Source organism: Cricetulus griseus, chromosome 7 (genome assembly GCF_003668045.3).
Source record: "Cricetulus griseus strain 17A/GY chromosome 7, alternate assembly CriGri-PICRH-1.0, whole genome shotgun sequence".
NCBI classification, from domain to species: Eukaryota; Metazoa; Chordata; class Mammalia; order Rodentia; family Cricetidae; genus Cricetulus; species Cricetulus griseus.
The window spans coordinates 88,461,257-88,485,507 of record NC_048600.1 but is presented as its reverse complement, the minus strand read 5'-3'; the positions used below and the strand labels follow the sequence as shown (position 1 = coordinate 88,485,507).

The window sequence follows — 24,251 nt, the reverse complement described above, 5'->3', positions numbered from 1 at the left end:
GATATGAATATGAACATCACAGGACAACTTTGTGGAGCTGGTTCTCTCCTTCCACTTTTAAATGGATTGTTAGGCTTGTATGCTTTACCTACTGAGCCATACTGCTGGCCCTGTTTTTGTTTTTTGAGACAGGGTATCATGCAATTCAGTCTGATCTCAAAGTCTCTATATAGCCAAGAGTCACCCTGAACTCTTCCTTTCTCTACTTCCTGAGTCATTGGGGTTATAGGCATGAGCTATTAAACCCAACTATTCTGTAAATGTGAAAATGTTTCAAAACACAAAGTTGTCCCTACCCTTGAACAAAAGGCAACTCTAGAAGCAGAAGGCATTCACAGAACTGGTAGAATGGGATAACAAGAGGGAATGGCTTTGCTGCTTGTCAATACTGACACATAAGCTGAGAATTCAAGATAGCTGGCCTACAGTGAGTATAGCAGAGCTACCACACACCAAAAGGAGACATGAATATAAAAGCATAGAAACATAAATTATGAAAATAAAGGGAAGACCAGCAGTCATGTCTTGGTCTGTTTTATTTCCCTGTATTCTGCTATAGCTTCTGTGGTCCCTGATCAAATATTGCTTTTCTAAATAAAGAAAAAATTGTGAAATCAGAAAAAAAAAAAAGAAAGAAAGAAAACAAAGGGAAACTTGTTCAGTCCTTAGCACTGGGGAGATAATAAAATGGAAGGGAGAATTCATACTCAGTCTTCAGATCTTTTATTTGTCTTTAGTTTTTTTTGTTTTGTTTTGTGTGTGTGTGGGGGGGGTATTTTGCCTGCACGTTTGTCTGTGCACCATTTGCATTCCTGATGTCCTCAGAGGCATTTGGAGTTACAGATGTTTGTTAGCTAATATGTGGGTGCTGGGAATCAAATCAGGGTCCTCTGAAAGAGCAGCTCTTAACACTGAGCTATTTATCCAGTTCCTCTCCAGGTCTTTTTAAATTAAAGATACAAGAACATGTAAAAAGCCTTTAGTCCCAGCATTGGGGAATCAGAGGCAGGTAAATCTTCTGTAAGTTCGAGGCCTGCCTGGTCTATATAGAGAGTTCCAGGCCAGCAAGGACTACACAGAGAGAGAGACCCTGTCTATAAATGAATGAATGAATGAATGAATGAACGAATGAATAAAACAAAGCCAACAAACAAAAATCCCATATAAGAAAGAGCCCATAGGTAGAATGAAATTCCTAACTACTAAAAAGAAAAAGGGAAGGAACAGAGCCACAAAGAGGAAAGAAGGCCTGGTAGGCCACCAGACTATACAGATGATAGACTGGTTAAAGTAAGAAAAAGAAGAGGGAATTCTGGGAGAAAGAAGACCAGAAAGCAGGGAAAAGACTGAGCACCAGCACTCTGAGGTTCAACTGGACAGGGTTGGGCAACTGGAAAATGCAATGGCCAGGGCCCTCCTGCGTACCTTTGGCAGAGTCCTTAAGTAAGCATGTGCAGCGCTGTACCAGCAGGGAGAACATAGCCAAGCCCAAGGATGCAGCTTGTTCCTGGATCACAGAGCGACACTCCTCTGAGAAGCAGTCTGCAAAGGAGCAAAGGAAACTCCATCATACCCCAGGGTCCAAGTGCTACCTTGCTGCCCTATGGGAAGGGCTCCCTGGACACATTGTTCAGCTTCTTTTTCTCCCTCTGCAAGTACAGGTGATGGTAGTAAGCTCTCTCTTGAAGTAGATTTATATAACTTTGTATTATATATGGAGCACTTACCAGCATGTCCTGCACACAGACAACTGCTTGATAACATCACAAGATACCCTGTGATGTGTGTCTTTTAAATTTTTAATCTATTATTTTTATTAAAAAAACCATGTATCACTTATTACATGAACTTAAAAATGAACACAAATCAATTTTAGGTACTTTTTGAGTACACAGTATGAGAAATTTCTAACAAAGAAAGTATATGTAAGCAGGCAATACCACAAAGATACTTTCATTTCTACAATGCTCAAGGGTTAGATAATTGAAAAGGTGTAAAATATTGCATGACTAATAAAAATAGTTGTATTCTATATTTTTTAAAATAAAAATTAAATGATAATTTTACATGTGTATATGATGTAGTTTCAGGAGGCAGGGACGGAGAGAACTCTCTATTCTCTCTTGTCCACCACCAGTCCTCTGAACCCCTAGTACTTCCCAACAACTACCCCTCTTATTCTCTTATCTTTTATTTTTAAGTTTTCTTTGCTTAAATATTTATTTTATATGTATGTTTTCCTTGCATGTAAACATGTAGACCATGTTCATGCCTAGGGCCTGGGGATGCCAGAGAGGGCACTGGATCCTCTGCGAATTATAGACAACTGTGTGCCTCTGTGTAGGTGCTGTGTCTCCAAACCCAGATCCCAGTCCCTTTCATGTTTTTTAAAAATATTATTTATTCTTTGGTAATTTCATATATGAATGCATTTAGATCATACCTGCCTTCCCACCCCTTTTCTTAGTGACCCTTCAAGATTAAAGTTGCCAGCATGACCATGGGTATGGGGTTATTTAGTTGAGCATAAGTAATTCACCAAAGGCTATACCACTTGTAAGAAATGATTCCCCCACCTGTGTAAATTCTTCATCACATCACTTTCCTACACATCATTAAGTCAAAGTGGACAAAATGAACTGGAGCTATATAGTTCCTGCTTTAGTTAGCTATTTCTAATGTAAAACTATGGTATCAAAACTTATCAGCAGGAACACAATCAACAATAGATTTAAAACTTATTGTCTTGGATCACCAACTTTGGTTCCAGGCCTAGGTCTTCTATACTCCTCATCCTAAGATAGCACACATGAGACACAAAAACACATTAACCTATTTTTGCTGAATGAATTAATGTTATAGAGAATAACACTTATCATATAATGTACTTGATCACTGTTAGCTTGTTTGTTTGTTTTTTTTTTTAATTTTTCCCTAGGCAAAAAAAAAGTAACCCTGGCTCCTCATCTCTCACTCTTTTTTCGTTTTCTTTTCTTTTCTTTTTTTTCTTTTCTTTTTTTTTTTTTGTTGTTGTTTTTCCGAGGCAGGGTTTCTCTGTGGCTTTGGAGGCTGTCCTGGAACTAGCTCTTGTAGACCAGGCTGGTCTCAAACTCACAGAGATCTGCCTGCCTCTGCCTCCCGAGTGCTGGGTTTAAAGGCGTGTTCCACCACTGCCCGGCTCATCTCTCACTCTTATACCCTGGCTTTAACTTCCTTCTAGTTTTAGGTCACTGAAAGGAGCTACTCTGCTAATGGACAGAACTAGTCTTTGATAGGAACTAAATAATATCAGTGGTTTCTTCAACAGCCATTTCATCCAGTCTTGAAGGCAATCAACAACATGCTAGAAGCAGCAGTCCAAGGGAGGAGACACCCAACACACACAGGGAGATGGACACAGGGGACAAGCTCACTAGCTTTAGCAGTAGCAAATTTGTTAATACCCTCAGTAACATAGGAGAATGCAGAATCTCCAGGTGTTAAAAGGATAATAATCTACACACTTGATCTCTGTTCCTGTCTTCATTTTGACCTATCAGGCTGCTAGTCTTGCCAGGGACCTAAACAAGTTACTCCAGGAGACAACCACAGTTATTCATCAGTCTTCATCATAGGAACAAGGATGGCTGGAGCACACAATGTCTACCCCAAAGCATTTTCAAAGTTCTAGACCTGAGAAGCCAGCTGCTTCTCAGAAGGGTTCAACATATTGAATAGCATAAGAGGAAAAATCTTATTGTGGCTTTTCTACCATCCTACCAGATGCCCAATGGTCTCAAATGTCATCCTCTAACTTTCCAACTTAACTGTGGCAGGCAGGAAAGAAGTGGTAACAATCCATGAGATTAGGATAAATCACCACTCCCAGTCTTCTGTTAAGGACAAACCTTTGTTTAAAGAGAAAGGATATGAGAGTAGTTAAGATGGTTCAGTGGGTAGGGGGCACTTGCTACTAAGCCTTACAACTTGAGTTAGATTCCTGGAATCCGAATAGTGGTAGGAGAGATGTGATTTCAGAAAGTTGTTTTCTGGCTTTCACACCTGCATTATAGCATGTGCACTACCACCCCCAGACACACACACACACACACACACACACACACACACACACACACACACACACACACACACACACACACACACACTACTTTTTTAAAAAGAGACAGAAAGGAAATAAGCATGTAAGAACCAAAACAAGAAAGAATATGAGCAGAAGAGAAGAAGACTTGTAACTCATCCCAAGAAAAGCTGCAATATCTCCCTGCACCCCCAGCCATAGACAGCAGCACTGCCAATTCCATTCTATCTAGTACAGATTCTTGCAAGCCACTGACAGCAGCCTGCCTTTACTAAGCAACAGAGCCCAGATGAATGAATAAAGTCAGGACACGGGAAGCTGGGAGAGGATGAGTAAAAGCCACAGTCTGGTAGCTGAAACACTTGATCAAATTAGCATCCCCTCATTAGTTAAGACAGCTTAGGATGAAGTCACCTGCACACTGAAGGCTACAGGGATGGAGGGAGATGCCTTTGCTCAAAAAAAAAAAAAAAAATGGCATAGTAGTTTATTCTCAATGAAGATAAAACTGGCCAAGCTCATCTCTACTTTTATGATAAACAGCAATCTCAGATTATATTATCTCTCAGAGCTCAGGGTGGGAGCTAGGGCACAACAAGAAGAATGAACTGCTTAAAAGCAATGGTATCTGTGGCCTCTGAAGAGACTGGACTGCATAAGGTATAAAACCAGGTAGATATCAATAAGAACCTCTGGTGTAGAACCAGAGAAACAGCCTGAAGGCAGTTTTGCAGCTACCTTGCATGGTTATATCACTTTCCATGTATCACCATGTTCTCTTAGGCAAAGGCTCCAAAACACAGTGCCTGTTTGTTGGGTGGCCCAACTGGTGAAGAGGTACAAATTAGGGAGGTAGCCTTCCCTGATTAAGCAAGTAGACATATTCCAAACTATCCGAGAATGTGAGAGTCTTGGTCAGCCCTATGCTTAACTTGCAATCTGACTTAACAGAAGGCCTGTTCTCCATGGTTTGGTTGTATGACAAGAACATACTGAACATCTATGATGTGCTAGATCCAGCAGAGAATATAGCTACAAATAATTGTGGGGTTTTTGATAACTAAAAGACTTCTTACTAGGTTGAATTAAATTATCATTTACCCAAGTAACCTTGACAAAATGGACCCAATACATTGTAAGCGAAAATGTATTGAGTATGTAGTATACTCAGGATGTTCTTGGCCTCAACAGATACTACTCCCTGAGAGTATTCACTCTCATGAGAGCTGGCAGAAAAACAGCATCTAGAGTCCACAGCCTACCTACTTTAGTCCTAAAGGACTAAGGAAACTGGGCCTAATCTGATGAACATCCATATATATCCCCGAAGTTGGGCTGGGTCAGACCAGAAAGTGATGTGGGTGGGGAGGAAAAGGCATTGTTTGCCTTGATATTTGCCTGGTTCCTCTGGCTTTGTGTCAGGTAACAGAGGCTGACATGAGCTGAGGAACTCATTAACATTGTGAAATAGCCTTTCCCCTTCTTTCCAAAAGCAGGCTTTCTTAAGGATTTAGGGGGATGGTTTTGGCTAAGGACACCAGACAGAAATACTTCTTACCAAGAAAGTCTGCTGAAGTCTAAAGTTGGTCTTGCTCCTTCCTACAAGTAGTCAAGTGACCATACTTCCCAGTGCTCCTATGGCCAAATACCTGCTCAGGCAGAAATGTCTTCTTGCTCCTATGTAACAGGGAGACTTCCTCATTTTTCTGAGAATATATTCATGGAAAACATAAACCAACTGTCGTCAAAGTTGTATGAAATCAGGAAATGGGGCGGCCGGGAGAAGGCTGCCATGTGGCCGGATGTTATGTATTTCTAATTAGTGCTATACATCTTTCAACAGCAAGTGTCCTTCTGCTGGAAACACAACACACTGCCCTTGTTATTGTAACTGTCAGAGAAGTGCTTAAACAGATAATCTCCAGGAAAAGTGATAAACACGTCCCCTCTCCCACCAATGTGTGTGCAATGGTGCTGCCAAAGCAAAGCTGTGCCTGATGGCTCCAGGATGGCAAAGCATCCTCCTGCAGGAAATGGGAGTGAGACAGGAGAGGTGGGGAGGGGATAGGAGGAAAACAGTACAGGCCCACCTGCTTGGACCTATAAGCCCAGCCAAGAGACAATGACTCAGAGTCACTGCTTTTGATCAACTCCTGGGATTGGGTACCAAGTCTTTGTAAGGGAGAGATTTGGAGAAAACCCTAGTAGTGGGATGGGGTTTGGCTGGTCATAGAAAAAAACCCTGCCAGCAATGAAACCCGCAGAATTCTCTTAGTACACATAGCTAGCTTCCTGGCAAGAGGATGGGAACAGTAATGAAAGACTGACTCAGGGTGAGTGATATGTAAGTCTGCTACCCTGACAGCAGTGGGAAGGATTCAGAGGGCACTGGATTCAACGGCGATTCTATCAGACAAGCAACTATCTCCTTGGCTGCCTTACTAATAACTAAAGAAAAATTCAGCTGACCACTTCTTCACTGATTTCCACACACAACCCCCATCCCCCATCTACTCTAAGAGGAAATGACTGGCCAGCCATCTCCAAACTAGCACCACCTGGAGGCAATTTTTTGGCTCTTTTGTATCTTTCAGACATCAGGCTGCTTCTCTTATGAGTCAGTCACTAGTTAGTGCAGGGCTGGCATAGTTCCTGTGTAGCCCACCCAAACCTCCCTGTTTAAAGGAAGTGGGCAGAGAGAGTATCCCTCTGCTGTCGCTTGAGCCACAGGGTTCCTTGTGGCAGCTGTTGGCTAAAGAGGAGGTTGGAGGAGGCAGTAAGATCTCAGATCAAAACAAGACATGTTCTTGCCCTTGGGCATTTTATTCCCTCAAGTATGGAATGAATGAGTCAGAAGAATGGAACACTGATAGATCCAAGCAACATACTCATGCACAATGGTGGAAGAGTTAGATGAACTGAGTCTAAGGCAAGCTGTGACATATCCCTACACAGGGTACAGTAAAGAGATCAGAAAGAGGGACATGGAAAGCAACATTTCCCCTGATGAGCCTTCACTGACATACTTGATGCTTATATTGGATATTCTAAGATTGTAAAACTGTCGTCGTCGTCGTCGTCTTCTTCTTCTTTCCTCCTCCTCCTCCTCCTCCTCCTCCTCCTCCTCCTCCTCCTCCTCCTCCTTTGTAAAAGTTCTTTTCAAAGTGGTAGGTGTAGGGGGAAAGACCATCTAAACTTCCTACTAAAATGATCTCTCAAATTATGTGAAAAAAAATATTTATCTAGGGGGATGAAGAAATGGGTCAGTGGTTAAGAGTACTGCTCTTCCAGAGGACTGGGGTTCAATTCCCAGCACCCACATGGCAGTTCACCAGGGAACTAGTGAACTAGTGAACTCTAGTCGCAGGGAATCCTATACCCTCGCACAGACACATATGAAGGCAAAAACACCAATGCATATAAACTAAAAATAAATAAATTATAAAAAATATTTATCTAGATGAGCAATTGCAGGAGATAGAAATTTAAATAGGATTCTTCCCATGAGAAGATGATAAGACAAGTCATAGCAGATCAGAAAAACAGATGCCTCTTGTCCCTGAAAAGAAAGGAAAGTGATTTCATCTACTATCTATCAAAGGTTTCATGGAAGAGACCAAATTTCTGGGTTGGGCTGTAAGATATGAACATTGAAAGAAACAGTTGATGCAGGAAGGATTGTGTACATTATACAAGAGATGCAGGTTAGAGCACACAAAACACTCAATGAGCTCTGCTCATAGCATAACAGGAGCCAAAAAATACAGCAGCCTGAAATGTTGAAACATGGACCTGACCTCAAGAGACAGTAAGGGAGCACTCACTTAAGATTCCTGAATGACGCTATGTTGGATATTTTGTGAAGATTAATCTAGTTAAGGGTTGGGGTGTAACAGCTCAGTGGAGTACTTCCTTAGTATAAGTGAGGCTCTGGGTTCAATCCCAGATGCAGCCATACACACACAATAGGTTAGGGCAGTTGAAAGCTAACAGAGTTTGAATTCACTTTAATTAAGAGAAATCATATAATTATGTGGGAAGGGCATAGTAGAACATGACTATAATATAAGCATTTGGGAGATAGAGGCAGGGGGATCAGTAATTTAAGGTTAATTTCAGGTACATGGGCCAACCTAGGCTCCAAGAGACATTGTCTCAAAAACCATCAAGAAAGAAAATTTGTATAAAGAGCATTTCCTAACCCTTAGAACCAGCAAACAAATGACATATGTAAGTATGGAAAGTCCTCTAGGAGGGAAAATGAAAACAAAATTATGTTGGGAGGGGAACTACTGAAACAGGAGACTATCAGTGTGGCACTCTCTCCCAGCTCCAGAAGGTCTGGAGGACTCAAGAAAGATAACCCTTACCAAGGGAGATGTAGAAAGGGCAGAGACCCAGGATTGCAAACACCTGGAGACAGGGAAGTATGCCTCCAGGAGTCCCCAGCCCCGCCCGACCCCCCAACCCGGCAACACACTTGGCTCTGGGCCAAATCCTGTCTTTCCAGAACAAAGACACTTCAGGGGGTCAGAAATACTTGGGGGAAGAGTTGTTGGAGTAGGCCTGGGAAGTCTGAACTGGCTATCCCTGTGGAAGCTATTAGATATTCAGCACTTCATTTGTTTCCAATTCTTGGAGGAGTGCAGCTCTAGGTTGTGGGGTGAGAGGCTCCTCTCTGACGTAATCAGGAAGCAGCTGCAAAATTAAGGAATCCCTCATGACATCATAAAAAGGGTCGATGGTTTACTGGGGAAAGTATAAAAATTAATTACATATCCCCACATGACTCCATTCTCCTAAATCTCTATATAGGTCCCTTTACCCTCACACATTCTCTATCAACAACACCCAGAAGCTGTTCAATGGACAAAATACAAAAGGGCAAAAACCCTGGGAGAGAATGTTCTCTGATGCAGTGGTCCCATGGATTTGGGACATAACAGACTTACTTTTACCCTGGCATTATATATATGTGGCATGTTTCATCAACAAGATTATAAGCTCCTTGAGGGCAAAGCTATGTTAAGATATTACACCCTTGACAGCCAAAACCACGAAGAGGCTCAAGAACTGTACTACTCATAGCAAGGAGGCACACTTGCCTCTCTCACCTGCAGGTGTAAATATGCATGGTACAATTCTATGACAGCTAGGAGTGATGTCTAAGACAAATGAGATCTGTGTTGTAATGTCTAAGATAGAGTAAGACCTTTGTTAGGCACACACCATTTAAGTATATTATCTCAAAACTTTACTGAACATTTGTATAGAAGATATTGTTCCTATTTTGATATCTTAAGAGGTTCAAATAACATATCCACAGATACAAAGCTAGTAATACCAGAACTGGGGCTTCGACTCATCTGTTCTTGTGCCCACTCTGTTTCCAAATCTGGTTTTTTGTTTTTGTTGTTGTTGTTGTTTTTCGAGACAGGGTTTCTCTGTGGCTTTTGGAAGCTGTCCTGGAACTAGCTCTTGTAGACCAGGCTGGTATCAAACTCACAGAGATCCACCTGCCTCTGCCTCCCGAGTGCTGGGATTAAAGGTGTGTGCCACCATCGCTCAGCCATATCTGGTTTTCTTCTTTTCTCTTTTGGTTTTTCCAAGTCAGGGTTTCTCTGTGTTGTCCTCAAATTCAAGATCTGCCTGCTTCTGCCTCCTCAGTGCTGGGATTAAAGGCCTGTGCCACCATCACCTGGTACCATATGTGTTTTTCAAAGGCCTATGATTCAAAACTCCCCACTTCAGCTATGCCTCTCTCTTTATACAAAAACCAGACCACTCCAACCACAGTTCTACATAAAAAAAAAAAAAAAAAAAAAAAAAAAAAAAAAACTGAGATGAGGCGGGGCACTGGTGGCACATGCCTTTAATCACAACACTTGGGAGGCAGAGTCAGGCAGATCTCAGTGAGTTCAAAGCTAGCCTGGTCTACAAAGCAAGTTACAGACAGCCAGGACAGTTACACAGAGGAACCCTGTCTTGAAAAAAATCAAAACAAAACAATAACAACAAAACAAAAAACCCTGAGACGATGACATGTGGAAATTTAAAAGCAATACCATTTATAATAAAATAAAATGAAACTCTAATGAAATGAACATGTAGAATTTTTATGTTGAGAATAGCAAAGCGCTGATTAAAAGCAGTCAAAGAGGATCTTGATAACTGGAGATAATCATGTTTATGGATTGAAAGACCTACAGTCTATGCAACTATGATTAAAAAAAAAAAGTTCTCACACCTTTAATACGATTGCTCAGGAGGCTGAAGCATATGGATCTCTGGGAGTTCAAAACCAGCTTAGACTACACAGTAAGTTCTAGGCCAAGTCAGGGTTACATAGTGAGATCCTGTCCCCAGAAACAAGCAAAACCAAACCTCATGTAGCCCTGGCTGGCCAGAAACTTACACAGGTCCTCCTGTCTCTGCCTCCTAAATGCTGAGATTAAAGGTGTGGGCACCATGACTAGCAGAAAGTCTTTCAAGAAAGGGAGCTGAACCAATTAAATATTCACATACCCCCCCCCAGAGGCTTAATATAATTTTATACCTTATACACAAATACCTCAAAACTTCCTTGGACTAAGTGAAAAATTATAAGACCCTGCTTCTGTCTTCTGACTATTGGGATTAAAGGCTGATTTCTAAGACTTTAATGGTAAAGCCCCAATCCAGAAGAGGGACAGCTGATAGACTTGACATATAAAAATAAAAACCTTGGGGTTGGAGGGAAGGCTCAGCGGTTAAGAGCACTTGCTGCTCTTGCAAGGGACCCAGGTTCAATTTACAGCACCCATATAGCAGATCACAAATGTCTGTAACTCAGTTCCAGGGGATATGCCAAACTCTTCTGGTTTCTTTGGGTACCAGACACACATGTACTACACAGACAAACAAACAAACATGCAGGTAAAACATCCATATGCACAAAAATAAATAAAGAAGAGGAGGAGGAGGAAGAGGAAAAAGATGGATGGCTCAGTAGGTAAGAACATTGTCTGCTCTCCCAGAGGACCCAGCTCAATTTCCAGCACCCACAAAGTGGCTCAAAACTGCCTGTGACTTCAGTTCCAGGCAACCTCTTGCTCCACAAAATCATGCATGCATGTGGGGCTCATAAGCTCACACAACTACACACATACATACAAAAATAAAAGATAAATTATTTAAGAAATGAAAACCTGGGGCTGGAGAGATGACGCAACAGTTAAAAGCACTAGCTGCTCTTCTAGAGATCCTGAGTTCAATTCCCAGCAACCACATGGTGGCTCACAACCATCTGTAATAGGATCAAATATCCTCTTCTGGTGTTCAGGAAGACAGAGCACTCATGTACATAAAATACATAAATAAATCTTTTAAAAAAGAAATGAAAACCTTTTGCTCTACCAAAGAACCGGTGAAGAAAATGAAATGGCAAGTTATAGAGAATGATTAGGTATATCGTGTACCAAATACCTACCTCTAGACTAGGAAGTACCTAGAGTATATAAAGAATTTGCAAGCTGGGCGTTGGTGGCACACGCCGTTAATCTCAGCACTTGGGAGGCAGAGGCAGGTGGATCTCTGTGAGTTCGAGACCAGCCTGGTCTACAAGAGCGAGTTCCAGGACAGCCTCCAAAGCCACAGAGAAACCCTGTCTCGAAAAACAAAAACAAACAAACAAACAAACAAACAAGAACTTGCAAAACATAACAACAAAACAAACAGTACATTTGTAAAATGAACAAATGAAATGAGTAGGCATTTCACCAAAAATTATATATGAATGAAAAATGAACACAAGAAAACATGTTCAATATTGGCTATTAGGGAAATGAAAACCAAAACATCTATCTAAATGGCTGAAATAATACAGTGACACCACCAAACTGTTGGATGTTGAGAATAAAAAAACAAAAACAAACAAAAAAAAACCACAAAAAAACCATACTGTCATTCTAAAAATAATTTAGCAGTTTCTTCTAAAATGGTCCTTAAAATATAACACTTAGTAATTCAACTCCCGGGCTTTATCTGAAGAAATGAAAACCTGTACATAAATGTTTATAATACTTTTATTCACAACAGTCTAAACTAGAAATAACTCAAATGTCCTTCTACAGGTGAACAGTTCAAGAAATTGTAGAATACCCATGCCATAAAATACACTTGGCAAGAAAAAGGAATAAACAGCTGTGTGTATATATATATATAGTTTATATCTATATCTATATAAAATGATGGACAGACCTTCAGGAAATAACACTTAAGTGATAGAGCCAACTTGAAAAAGTTATAAACTATAACTGGGTGTGGGGTGGCACATACCTGTAATCCTAGCACTTAGGAAGTGAAGGCGGGAAGAGTAAAAGTTCAATGTCATCCTTAGACACACAGCAAGTTCAAGGAGCCTATGCTACTCGTAAGACCTTGCCTTTAAAGAAATTAAAGTAGGTATACATTGTGTGATTCAATTATACACTATTAAAATAATGCAATTATTGAGATGAAAAACAGATTCATGGTTTTGAGAGTTAGCATTTAGGGGAAGAAGAAAAAGGGAAATTCTAAATGAGAACAATGAGGGAGCCTTGTAGTAATACAACAGATTTTCACATCCATTTTGGAGTAGTTATATGAAATTACAATTGTGATAATAAACCACACAAAGCTATACACACATGCAATCATGTGCCTATGTGTACATGAACACACACAAATGCAAGTGCAAGCTGAATAAAGTTTGTAGATTATGCTATAATCTGATATGTACTCAAGTTACTCAGCATGCACTAGGAGAGTGGTGAACAGTACAGAGGATCTATTTGTAGGTTTTCTTTTTTTGTTGTGTTCTGTTTAGTTTGTTGTTGTGGAGCAAGGGTCTTATTATGTAGCCTTGGCTGGCTTCAATCTCACTATGCAGAGTAGGCCAGCCTTAAACTCACAGACTTGCTTGTCTCTGTTTCCTGAAAGCTTGTATTAGAAGTGTGCACCACTATACTTGGTTTTTTATGTTTTCTCTTGTTTGTATATTTTATGTATATGGGTGTGCTGCCTGAATACACGTCTATAAACTACCATCATGCATGTCCCACAGAGGCCACAAGAGGGAATCAGATCCCCTGGGACTGGAATGGTTGTGAGTCACTACATGGATGCTGGGAATTAAACCTGGGTCCTCTTGCAAGAACAGCCAATGTTCTTAACTGCTTGCTGAGCCATCTCTTCAGCCTTTGATTTGTGTTTTAGAGACAGGTCTTGCTATGTAGCCCTTGGTAGCTTCCAATTCAGAGATGTTGCCTGTCTATCCTCAGTGCTAGGATTAAAGGCATGTACCACTACAACTATGCCCAGTTCTTTTGACATCTTAAAATAACTTCTTGTGAATCTATAGTTATTTCTAACTAAAAAGTTTAAGACAAGAAAACAGAAACAAAAGGCAAACAACCCCCCTCCAAAAGATCTGTTATAGGATGTCACAGACTTTTCTATATATAAAAAGGTAACTTATACATTTAGAGGACACTTTCTCAATGAGCAGTAGTTTGGTAACCCTGTTCAGATGCCCTCTGACTATTATTTTTGTGGTGTGTGGCCTGAGATATGAGATAACCAAGATGTCCAGGCATCCTATCCTTACATGGCTCAAGCAAGACAATGTCAGGTACAAAAGAAAATAGTAAGACAAAGGGGAAAGTTCACTGAAGACAGAACTTCCACCTGATACATGAGGACTAAAACAAGATAACTCCTTTAGCAAGGATATGATTCATCAGATCAGTACATGGTGAAGGTGATGAGAAAGTGAAGAAAGACGACAAGAACAACCAATTGCAAAAGCCAAGTGAACTGTTCAAACATGTCTTGCCTCTCAAAAAAAATAAGGAAAGGGAAAGTCTCAAGCCAATGGTATGTATTTTTCAAGAAAAGACAGTCAGAGGAAAATGTTGCTTAAAACAGGAGTTTTAGCACTGTTTCCTTCACAAATGAAAACTGCTGTGTATTTTCATTGCTTGTTTGTATCATTCATCAGACAGAGATTAAGATGCACTTTTTAATTGGTAATTCAGCGGCAATCCTCTGTTAATAGCACTTTAATCTATAACATTAAATGTAAAAACAACAAAACACCAGCAGGTCTTCATCAAAATATAAACTGCTTGCTTTTCAAAAGAAAAATGAAAAGACAAAGAAAAATGTTCTCAATAGAGGCTGGACTTTAATCACAATGTTCAGGAGGCAGTGGCAAACAGACCCTTGAGTTTCAGCACAGTTTGGTCTATATTGTGAGTTCCAGGTCAGCCAGAGTTACATAATGATACAGTCAAAAAAAATATTTACCAGTGTATAGCATACATGGAACACAGGTCAGTGTCAGATGTCTTTCCTCTATTCTTCTACACCTATTTTCGAAGACAGGAATACTCACTGAGCCTGGAGCTTTCAGGTTTGCCTACACTTGTTAGCCAGTGAACTTCCTTAGATCTGCTAGTCTCCACTCTCCAGCGCTGGAGTTACAGATATGTGCCACTACACTCGACTTTTATGTTGGTGCTAAGGGTTGAAATCAGGTCTTCATACACATCTATCAAGCATTTTACCTTCTGAGTCATCTCTCCAGTCCCTAGAACTCTTTTAGCTTAAATAATAAATGTAAATTTGATAGACAGATGAAAAAAATGATCATTTTTTTTTACAAAGAAAATGTAAAACAAAGCCTAAAAAACAATTGCACAACTATCAGGATGGCTATAATATATAAAAGATGGACAGCAAGTGCTGGCCAAGATGTCCAACAACTGAAATTCTCTGTTTTGTTTTGTTTTGTTTTTTATTTTTCAAGACAGGATTTCTCTGTGTAGCCTGGCTTTCCTGGAATTCACTCTGTATACCAGGCAAGCCTTAAATTCATCTGCCTTCTAAGTGCTGGGATTAAAGGCATGGGCCACCACTGTCTAGTGAAATTATCAGTTTTGAGATATAAAACACTATAACTACTTTGGAAAACAGTTATAGTTTCTAATGGACAAAACATACCAAATGACCAAGCTACTGCATTTCTAGGCATTGACCCAGAGAAATGAAAGCCTATGTCCTTACAAAGACTTGCACTGGAATGTTCACACCAGCCTTATTCCTAACAAACATTAGGAAAAAATGAAATGTCTATCAACAAGTGAGTGAATAAAAAAATATGGTATACCCATATAGTGAAGACTTAACAATAAAAGAAAAAAAATTAATGAATCATCTACAGCACAAATAATGTTCAAATAATCATATAAAGAGAACACAGTATCAAATTCTATTTATATAAAATTCTAAGGTGGTGTAAGAATATAATCCCAACTACTCTGGAAGCTGAGATAGAAAGATCACAAGTTCAAGGATATAAGCAACTCAAGTTCAAAAGAAAGAGGCTGGAATATAGCTCACTAGTAGGGCACTTGTTGGAAGAGGTGTGTCACTGGGGGTGGGCTTTGAGGTTTCAGAAGCTCATGCCAAGTTCAGTCTCTCTCTGTCTCTGCCTACAGATCAGAATGTAACTTCCAGTTATTGCTCCAGCCTGCATGCTGCTATGCTCCCTAACATGGTAATGGGCTAAACATAAGAAACTGTAAGCAGCCAGGCGGTGGTGGTGCACGCCTTTAATCCCAGCGGTAGGGAGGCAGAGGCAGACTGAGCTCTGTGAGTTTGAGACCAGCCTGATCTACAAGCTAGTTCCAGGACAGCCTCCAAAGCCACTGTCTGGAAAAAAAAAAAACAACAAAAAAAAACAAACAAACAAACAAAAAAAGAAAGAAAGAAACTGTAAGCAAGCCCCAGTTAAATGTTCCCTTTTATAAGAGCTGCCTTGGTCATAGTGTCTATTCCCAGCAACAGAACAGTATCTAAGACATAAGGGTAAAATGTTTGAAGGTGAGGTCCTAAGTTTCACAGTCCAAAATCAATACGCAAGCTGAAGTGAGCATGGGATGACTTCACTCAATCCCACCACTGTGTCACAACTAGCTTTGTAGTAAAGATGAGGTCAGGAGAATAACAGCTAAAAAAAAAAAGCAATCATGCCCAAGGAAGAGATGAAAGTGATTAGCAACCCAGCCAGATGCCAGTAAGTCTCTTAACCTAAAGGGTCTAGAATGGACGGACACACACACACACACACACACACACACACACACACACACACACACACACACACACACGTTTTACAGCCCTTCCAAATTTGTATTCTGGCCTTACCCTCTTTTTTACTTTTTATCTTGAGACAAACTCTCACTAAGTTGACCTGCTGGTCTTGAACTCACATTACTGCTAGGGCTGGTGTTTAATGCACAATCTTCCCTGCTTCTGCTTTGTGAGTACTTTTAATTAGTTTTACAATCCTGTAATCCCAGCACTTGGGGAAGAAGAGGCAGGATTTGATCATGTTTTCCCTTCCTCCATAAACTCTTGTTAATTGGACTGAGTGGGACAAACAGCCTGCAGAATACCCAGCTTCTGTAAGGTGTCTTCAGCAGCTTCTGGCCTGAGAAGGCAACATAGAATCTATCTCCATGCTCTTGGGCAGAATATACCTCTGTTGGGCTGACTGGGAAAGAAAAGCTGAAAATGGTGTAGTACATGAGCCAAGATGTGATGCAGCTGTTTGAGCAATTTGGAGAACTCTGTTCTAAAAGGCTTCTTTCTTAAACAGTATTCTTAGGAATCTAAATCAACTCCTGGAGTTCCTGTCTTTACTGATCAAATTCTAATCCCAAATACCTAAACCTGATTCTCATCAAGTTTAAAAAGAAAAAGGAAGGCGATCATTTACAACATTGGCAATATCACATGCTTTGAATGCCAATATACGAGCTCTTCTTATCAGTGACATTGTAATGAAAATAAAACAGGCCATGGTGGCACATGCCTGTAATCCTAACACTCAGGCAGAAACAGCAAGATTAGACGGTCAAGGTCCTTGACTACATAGCAAACTTAGCCACCCGAGACCCCCATATCAAAAGAAAAGGCTGAGCCACACAAACAGGTGTTATTGACTGCTAACCTTGATTACAGTAAACAGAAAAACTGGCTTTCTGTTTTCCCATGCCCAACAGAGCAATGCAATATTTTCAACGGCTCACTGACTTTTGCTTTTTCTTCTAGGTGTGACTGGGAATTCCCACATCTGCATCTGTCTCAATTCTGCCTGCCCAACAAGCAAGTCAAGGCCAAAGCTCAAAGTGCCATAGACTTCCCAAGAGCCAGTGTGGCTATAGTTACTGTAGAGATCTGAAAAACTGTTGAGGTTCCAAAAGTCTGCAACAATTTTCAAATCTGACCAGGATCTCTGAAAGTCACAGTTACCATACAGCTGAGTAAAATATTTCTCATAAATTTAACGCCAGCATGTCTGTGTTTGGAAACTTTGAAAATACATGTTGTATGGTTTACTGCACTGGAAAAGGTGCCAAACAGTTTCAAAGGAGGGGAAGTGTATAACTGTTTCCTTTCAAATGCATTTTCCAATGGGATCCATTCAGGGGAAAGGCTGGAACTAACTAAAACATTATTAAAAACTGTTATGGAAAGAGACAGAGAGATGGAAAAAGATAAACCCCCAAAAGTGAAATATAGAACCAAGGAGAAGACAAGAAATAGAGGAGAAAGAAAGGAAACCTGGACAGAGAGACAGGTTGGAGAAGTGAATGGGGTGAGATGGAGTTTTGTCTGGCAGTTGTTGTTTGTGGTTTCATATTGTTGCAGATCAATCGATCAGGTCTGCTGTGCTGCTGGCCCAGTGGCATAAGACAAACCACAGAGTTGGCTTCAAGCTCAGCACTTGCGAACTGCTGACCTTCAGTTTTCAAACCAAAAATATTCTTTGGGAAACAGTAATACCAAGTTCAGTCTAACCCGCCAGCAAAAGCAAGGATTACTAACCTGAAGTAACACCCTATTCAGTTACATCAGGCACTAACACTTTGCAAGCATCAACTAGGAAGGAAGTTTGCAAACCTGAAACTACACTCTACCAAACTAACTCCAGGTTCTGACTCAACCAAGTGGCAATGATAACCAGAAACACAAGAACAAGTGACAAGCTGTTTTGGAAGTTGCTATAACCAGAACCTACTCAAATGGGAAAGTTAGTTCTCACCTCACTGCCAGAGATAAAGCAATTCCTGCTAAGTCACATGTGCATGACTTCAGTGGAATCTGTATACAATGTTTAGGGCAGGATTTGGTACTGCCTCACAAAGCCATTACATCTCCCTCTGCCCCCTCCTCACAGTTTGTAGGAAGGATTCTTTTTTATTTTCTCCCCGCCACACACACCCCTAAATTCCTACAACTAGAGTGTAAAAATGTGTCAGCAAAACTGAGATACTTTTGAGCATGGAAGAATGTGCCATTAGAAATAGGGCTATTCTCTAGACAAACCAGAACTTTTACCCTATCCTAAGCCACTATAGCTTTTCGATATGAAATCTTACCTCACAAGAATCTATTTTAAAAGGAAGAACAGAACTGCTCCTTATCAGTGCCAAACTACTTTCTTTTTGAGCTCCTCCAATGGAGAGGTAAACAAATCAATCAAGTTAACTGCAAAAACTAACAAGATTGAGCTGACAATTGGGATTCTAGAACTCAAAATTCCAGGCAGCAGATTCAGGAGAAAGGGGAAATGTGCCACAGATGGGGCTGTTGGGGCTAATCTGCAGTCTCCCAGTGCTAGGCCACTCATGCCTCAGTCAGCTTCAAACGGAGTCTGGGGCGGGCAGACCTTAGTGCAAGCTTGCTGAGTTCCAGGACATCATTCTTGAGGGTGTAATAACCATGGGCTGTAGCACACATGTTGAGGGATGAGGGAAAAAAATAAACAGAGAGACAAAAGAATGAGGATGCACTGCCAATTTCAATTGTGCAGCTTTTATTTTTAAATGCTTATCAAGCTGAGAGAGAGCAGAGTTCTTGGAAAACAAGGTTTCCTTTTTTCCAATGCCAGCGTCAAACACCCTCAAGGACGGGCACTGCACAGACTGTAACAACAAGGAACGTGGCTTTGCATCCTCCCAGCAGTACAGTTCTCTACAGGTCCCACACTGCTCTGATTTCTGCTCATCTGAGAACTCTAAATAACAGGCCCGTTGCCTCTGTTAAAAACTGTTCTTTTTATGGTTTTTTTTTTTTTTTTTTTTTTTTTTTTTTTTAATCTGGAAACTAGCTGCATGGAATTACAGCCCATCACACACCAGCTCTCTTCACTAATAAAATAAATGTGTAAAATGCCTAATTATTACTTTTACTGAACTATAGTGCTTAGGGATCAAATACAGGAAGCTGAAGGCTCAACCAGTTAGCTAGAGGGTAAGAAGGAGGGGCCAAAGGAAGACCTACAGTTAGCAGCAGGAAAGAACATTAGGTCCCCATACAAGCCTCAAGAGCTCATGCCCAAAAAGAAACAAAAGGGAACTAACCCTGTTTTTGTTGTGACCAGCTCCACAAGAATTCATGCCATTGTGGCACGTTGGAAGGCCTGGCATGAGTTATCCAGGCCTAAGCTACATCCCAGCTCAGCACAAAAAAAAAAAAAAAAAAAAAAGAAAAAGAAAAAAGAAAGTGTAGTCCAGACAGATGGACCTGCCTAACAGCTCAGCAGAGAGCCTGAAGAATCTGACCAGTAAGAAAACAAACAACACATCATCTTCCCATCCCCAAACCCTGGCGGGCCCCAAAAGAGGCAAAACAAAGGACAACAGAAGCAGGCAATGATTATACAAGATGTACTGTGAAGGCCAGTGGCCTGCAACTAGTTCCGGACTATGCCCTATACTGAACCCCAGATCACTGATCAAAATACTGGAAATGTTACTCACAGGATGAGCCAGTCAGTCCCTCCTCAAGGCTGGTGCTAAGAAGTCTGATTAGAAACTGGCAGTCAACTTCTAACATGCTCATTTACAATAAAAGGTATGCACTAAACAAACTTTCCTAAACCTATAACAAATAGTAAGGGGGTGAACCATGACTGTCATTCTTGTTTTGTTTTTAAACAGTGCCAAGGACTAAACCTAGGGCCTCATGCATACAACGCAAGTGATCTGCCACTGAGCCATTTCTCCAGTCTGTAACTGTCATTCTTAATCATCCACAGACTCCTCCTTGGCAGATATTGCCCTCCCCTTAGACTTTCACAAATGTTTTTTACTCCTTCAGGGCACACGAGAAACCAACTACTGCCAAGCCAACACTCTCATAAAGAAACCCAGTAAGAAAACCTGCAAAGGCAGGTAAGTTAAGCCTGTGGTGGACATCTCTTCTGGGGATGACCAGACTGGAACATAGTAATTCTCAGAGGCAGAAGGATCTGCAGTCACTCTGCATGCCACATGTCTAACCCTTAAGAAGTGAGGAATGCTCTCAACAGGAAAAACACAGCAGCAAATGCTATGATACCAAAGCCACAACTCCATGGGTCCCTGGAGCCTCTCAAACTAAGCTGCCAGCTAGGGAGCTAACACTAGCTTTGGATGAAACACAGCTCTGGTAGAGTAATTAATTTTTTTCTTAACTAGGATTACATTAATTTTCAAGGACTAATGGAGTCCAGCTGTAATATGAAGAGTGGCTGCTGATGCACAAAGGCACTTGTGCTTACAACATTATAAACACACACACACACACACACACACTGGGGGAGAAAGGGAGGGGAGAGAAAGGGAGAGGGAGAGAGGGAGAGGGAGAGAGGGAGCGAGAGAGGCACACACACACACACAGAGAGAGAGAGAGAGAGAGAGAGAGAGAGAGAGAGAGAGAGAGAGACCTATAAAAAGGATCCACTATAACAGGATATTTTTAGTTTCTACAATGCTGCACTAAAAATACAGCCCTGGCTGATACATCATGGCAGAACTATTCTCTCCTTGTCCCTTCAGGAACAGTTTAAAACATTTATTTTTGTTTCTTTTTGTGATGGGTCAGAGTAGAGAGAGAAAATAGCAACTCATTGATAAGAGGAAACGAGAGAGACATGAAAAATTGAAAACTACCTAAAAACTCATGGAGAGGTTTATTTTATTAGTTCTTAATAAATATCTTGCAGATTTCCTCAGGAAATACACCAGATCACATGTAAAATAGTTTGATACTGATGTCAACTACATCAACATATGAAGTCTATTAGGGTGAAGCCGCAGCAGGGTGATCAGCGAGCTGAAAAACTCCACAGTACTTGGGGAGGGGGGGATCTCACGGCCTTCCAAATTCTTCGAGAGGTAAAAAAGTCAGCCAAGACACAGAGAAAGAGAGAAAAAAAAAAGAAAGAGAAAAAAAAAATCCCACATCCTGCTTTCAGCTGCCAGCAATGTGAAGTGCCCAGAGATTAATTCTACGTCTGGCCTGGAAATGTGACTTTAAAGCATGAGGGAGGGGAGGCTGGGGGAAGGGGGTGAGGAGGGAAGAGGAGGGCAGGCTAACTGAGGCTGGCAACAGGCCACCAACCCCCTCCCAAGCCATGTTTCAACGTAGACAGAAGTAAACCCCAACAGACAGCAGTGCCTCAGTCTGCCAGGGCCTTACACCAGCTGCAGCGCATCTCGCTTTCTCCACTCAGCCCCAAGTGCAGATGTTCTCTGCACATCACTTCCGCTAGGCTTTCTCTTAAAGGACTAGCACACAGATGAAAAGGTATTTCCCTTCCTTGGCAATACACATCTGCAGGTATCACTAAGGCCAGCAGTTCTGCTCCAATTTCTTCACAGAGCATCCTGGGCTAAAAAACACTGGTAATCATGAGACTGGAGTTCAGATCCCAACACTACATAACAAACCAGGTGACCCACAGACACTTATTAACTCCAGCTCTGAGGGATCCAGTGTCTTCTTCAGTTCTCCACACATGCATATATATTCACAGACACAAAAAAATAAATGAGTAAATAGTGGGGAGTAGAAGAAGCCCGAAGTGAATGTGTGCTGTTGGCATGAACTGGCTATGTCTAAGATCTCAGACCAATCAATGGGAATATTGTAAATCCCCTTACCCCCCAGAGCAGGGGAGGTGCAGGTGAAGCTCAGAGGGAGATGGCAAAGCCTTCCTTGGGGGTCTGAGTGTGGATACTGATAACAGGAGCAGCAAATGTCCACCATCGCTCCCCTCCCGTGATGTTTACAGCCTGAAGACTGTTCCCCTACCTATATGAACTGTTCCTAGATTGGCTAAACCTGTCTCCTTGATCCTTGATCCATCTGTATACCATAAATCCTGCCTCCTTGTTTATCTGCTCATAATAACCTTTGCCTTCTTGTCCAGCCTAATGCAATAACCCCAAATCCCCATTCAAATCTATATAATAAGCCGGGCGATGGTGGAGCACGCCTTTAATCCCAGCACTCAGGAGGCAGAGGCAGGCAGATCTCTGTGAGTTTGAGGCCAGCCTGGTCTCTAGAGCAAGTGCCAGGATAGGCTCCAAAGCTACACAGAGAAACCCTGTCTCAAAAAACCAAAATAAATAAATAAATAAATAAATAAATAAATAAATAAATAGAAATCTATATAATAAGCATGCTGAGCTTTCTGGTGCTGTGTTTTCTCCATCAGAGATCCCAGTCCACCTGACCACAGCTTTCCTAACATGTGTCTGTGTGTCTATTTTTCTTCATTCCTCCACCACTCTAGCTGGTCTGTTCCTATAGCTATGTTGGACGCAGAAATAAATCATTTTAAAAAACTCAAAGTACACACAAAGAATTACCAATGAGGGCTGGCAAAGATGGCTCAGTGGGTGAAGGTTCTTGGCATGCAAGACTGGTTCCTAGAACTCACATAAAAGTGGAAGGAGAGAATCAACTCCACAAAGTTGCTCTCTGACCATCACATCAATATAACACAATCCCCCCATATATGACACACATTCCCCCCATAATAATACATAAAAATGCCAATGGATATAATAAGTACTTGTTGTACTTACTATCTGCTCAAATCAATTGATATAAAAAGATACTAGGCTGTACAAAACATAAGACTACGTATAACTTTAAATGGTTAATAAAACGGGAAATTTTTTCATTATTACTGATAGTCAACAAAATGTAATTTATAACAAGACAGGTGGAAGATTGGTAATTACTTACAAAATTTAGTATCACCTGGGTACATTAATTACATGCCTATAATCCTAGCACTCTAGATTGCTGAAGGAGAAGGATCAAGTTTTCAAGGCCAGCCTAAGCTACTTTGAGACACTGTCTCAACAAAATTGGAGCTGAGGAGATGGCTCAATAGGTAGGAGCTCTTATTCTGCAAGAAAAGGACCTATGTTCAAATCCCCAGCACCCACATAAAACACTGGGCAAGGCTGTCATGCCTGTAACTCCAGCATTGAGGGGCAGAAACATTTTGAACTCTTGCCAAAACAGAGAGCTTCTGGTTTAGTGACAGATCCCGTCTCAGGGCAGTAAGTTAGAGCCTTACAAAGGAACACACCCAGTGTCCTGCTCTGGCCCCTGCATGTGTGTGCTCCAGCTAGCTCCATACACACACTCACAAGCATCATACACAAACACACACCACACTCTCAAAGACCCCAAAACAGAAAACTAAGGTATTCAATATACAGACCAGCTATCAGGCTACCAGATATTCAATCAAATCAGTAGTAAAAAACTTAGTCTGCAATAATAACCCATACATGGAAGCTCTAAGCAACTATACTTAGAAGTGCCAGCATGTGGAAACAATCAAGATGCCTTCCAGGCCAATTGTGGTGGAGCACGCTGATAGGATTTGCTGAAGGAGGCAGAGGCAGGAGGATCACAAGTTTGAGGCCAGCCTGAGCTACACATTTTTAGCCTGGCGTTGGTGGTGCACGCTTCTCCATGCCTAGGAGTAGCTGGCCAACACAAAATGAACTCAGGTTTTCTTGTGGGCTTTGTGGTGTGTGTGTGTGTGTTTTGTCTTATTAGTGTTTTGTTTGTTTTGATTTTTAATTTTTGTATGGTTGAGAAAGAGAGAGAATACATGCATTAAGTTGGATGGGTAGGGAGGTAGGAGGATCCGGCAGGAATTGGGAAAGAAGAAAAATATGATCAAAATATGGGAAAAAAAATTAGTGAAAAGAGGAGGAATAACACTGCTTTAATTTTAAAGAGAATAATATAGTTAAATCTTTTTTTTTTGGGGGGGGGGGGGGTT

The 24,251-nt window shown here is 41.1% G+C and overlaps 1 protein-coding gene across 6 annotated transcripts in view; it reads right to left on the bottom strand.

Moving 5' to 3' along the window:
- The window catches only part of Smg6 (SMG6 nonsense mediated mRNA decay factor), a 231,825-nt gene that overhangs the window by 124,778 nt on the left and 82,796 nt on the right, over positions 1-24,251 (bottom strand). For all 6 annotated transcript variants that reach the window (XR_004770736.1, XM_027426761.2, XM_027426763.2 and 3 more), the window contains one exon: positions 1,426-1,542. Coding sequence is in view for 5 of the 6 variants with exons in the window: in XM_027426761.2 (XP_027282562.1) it covers positions 1,426-1,542 (117 nt within the window). In the remaining variant the exon portion in view is untranslated. The remainder of the gene's footprint in view (positions 1-1,425; positions 1,543-24,251) is intronic.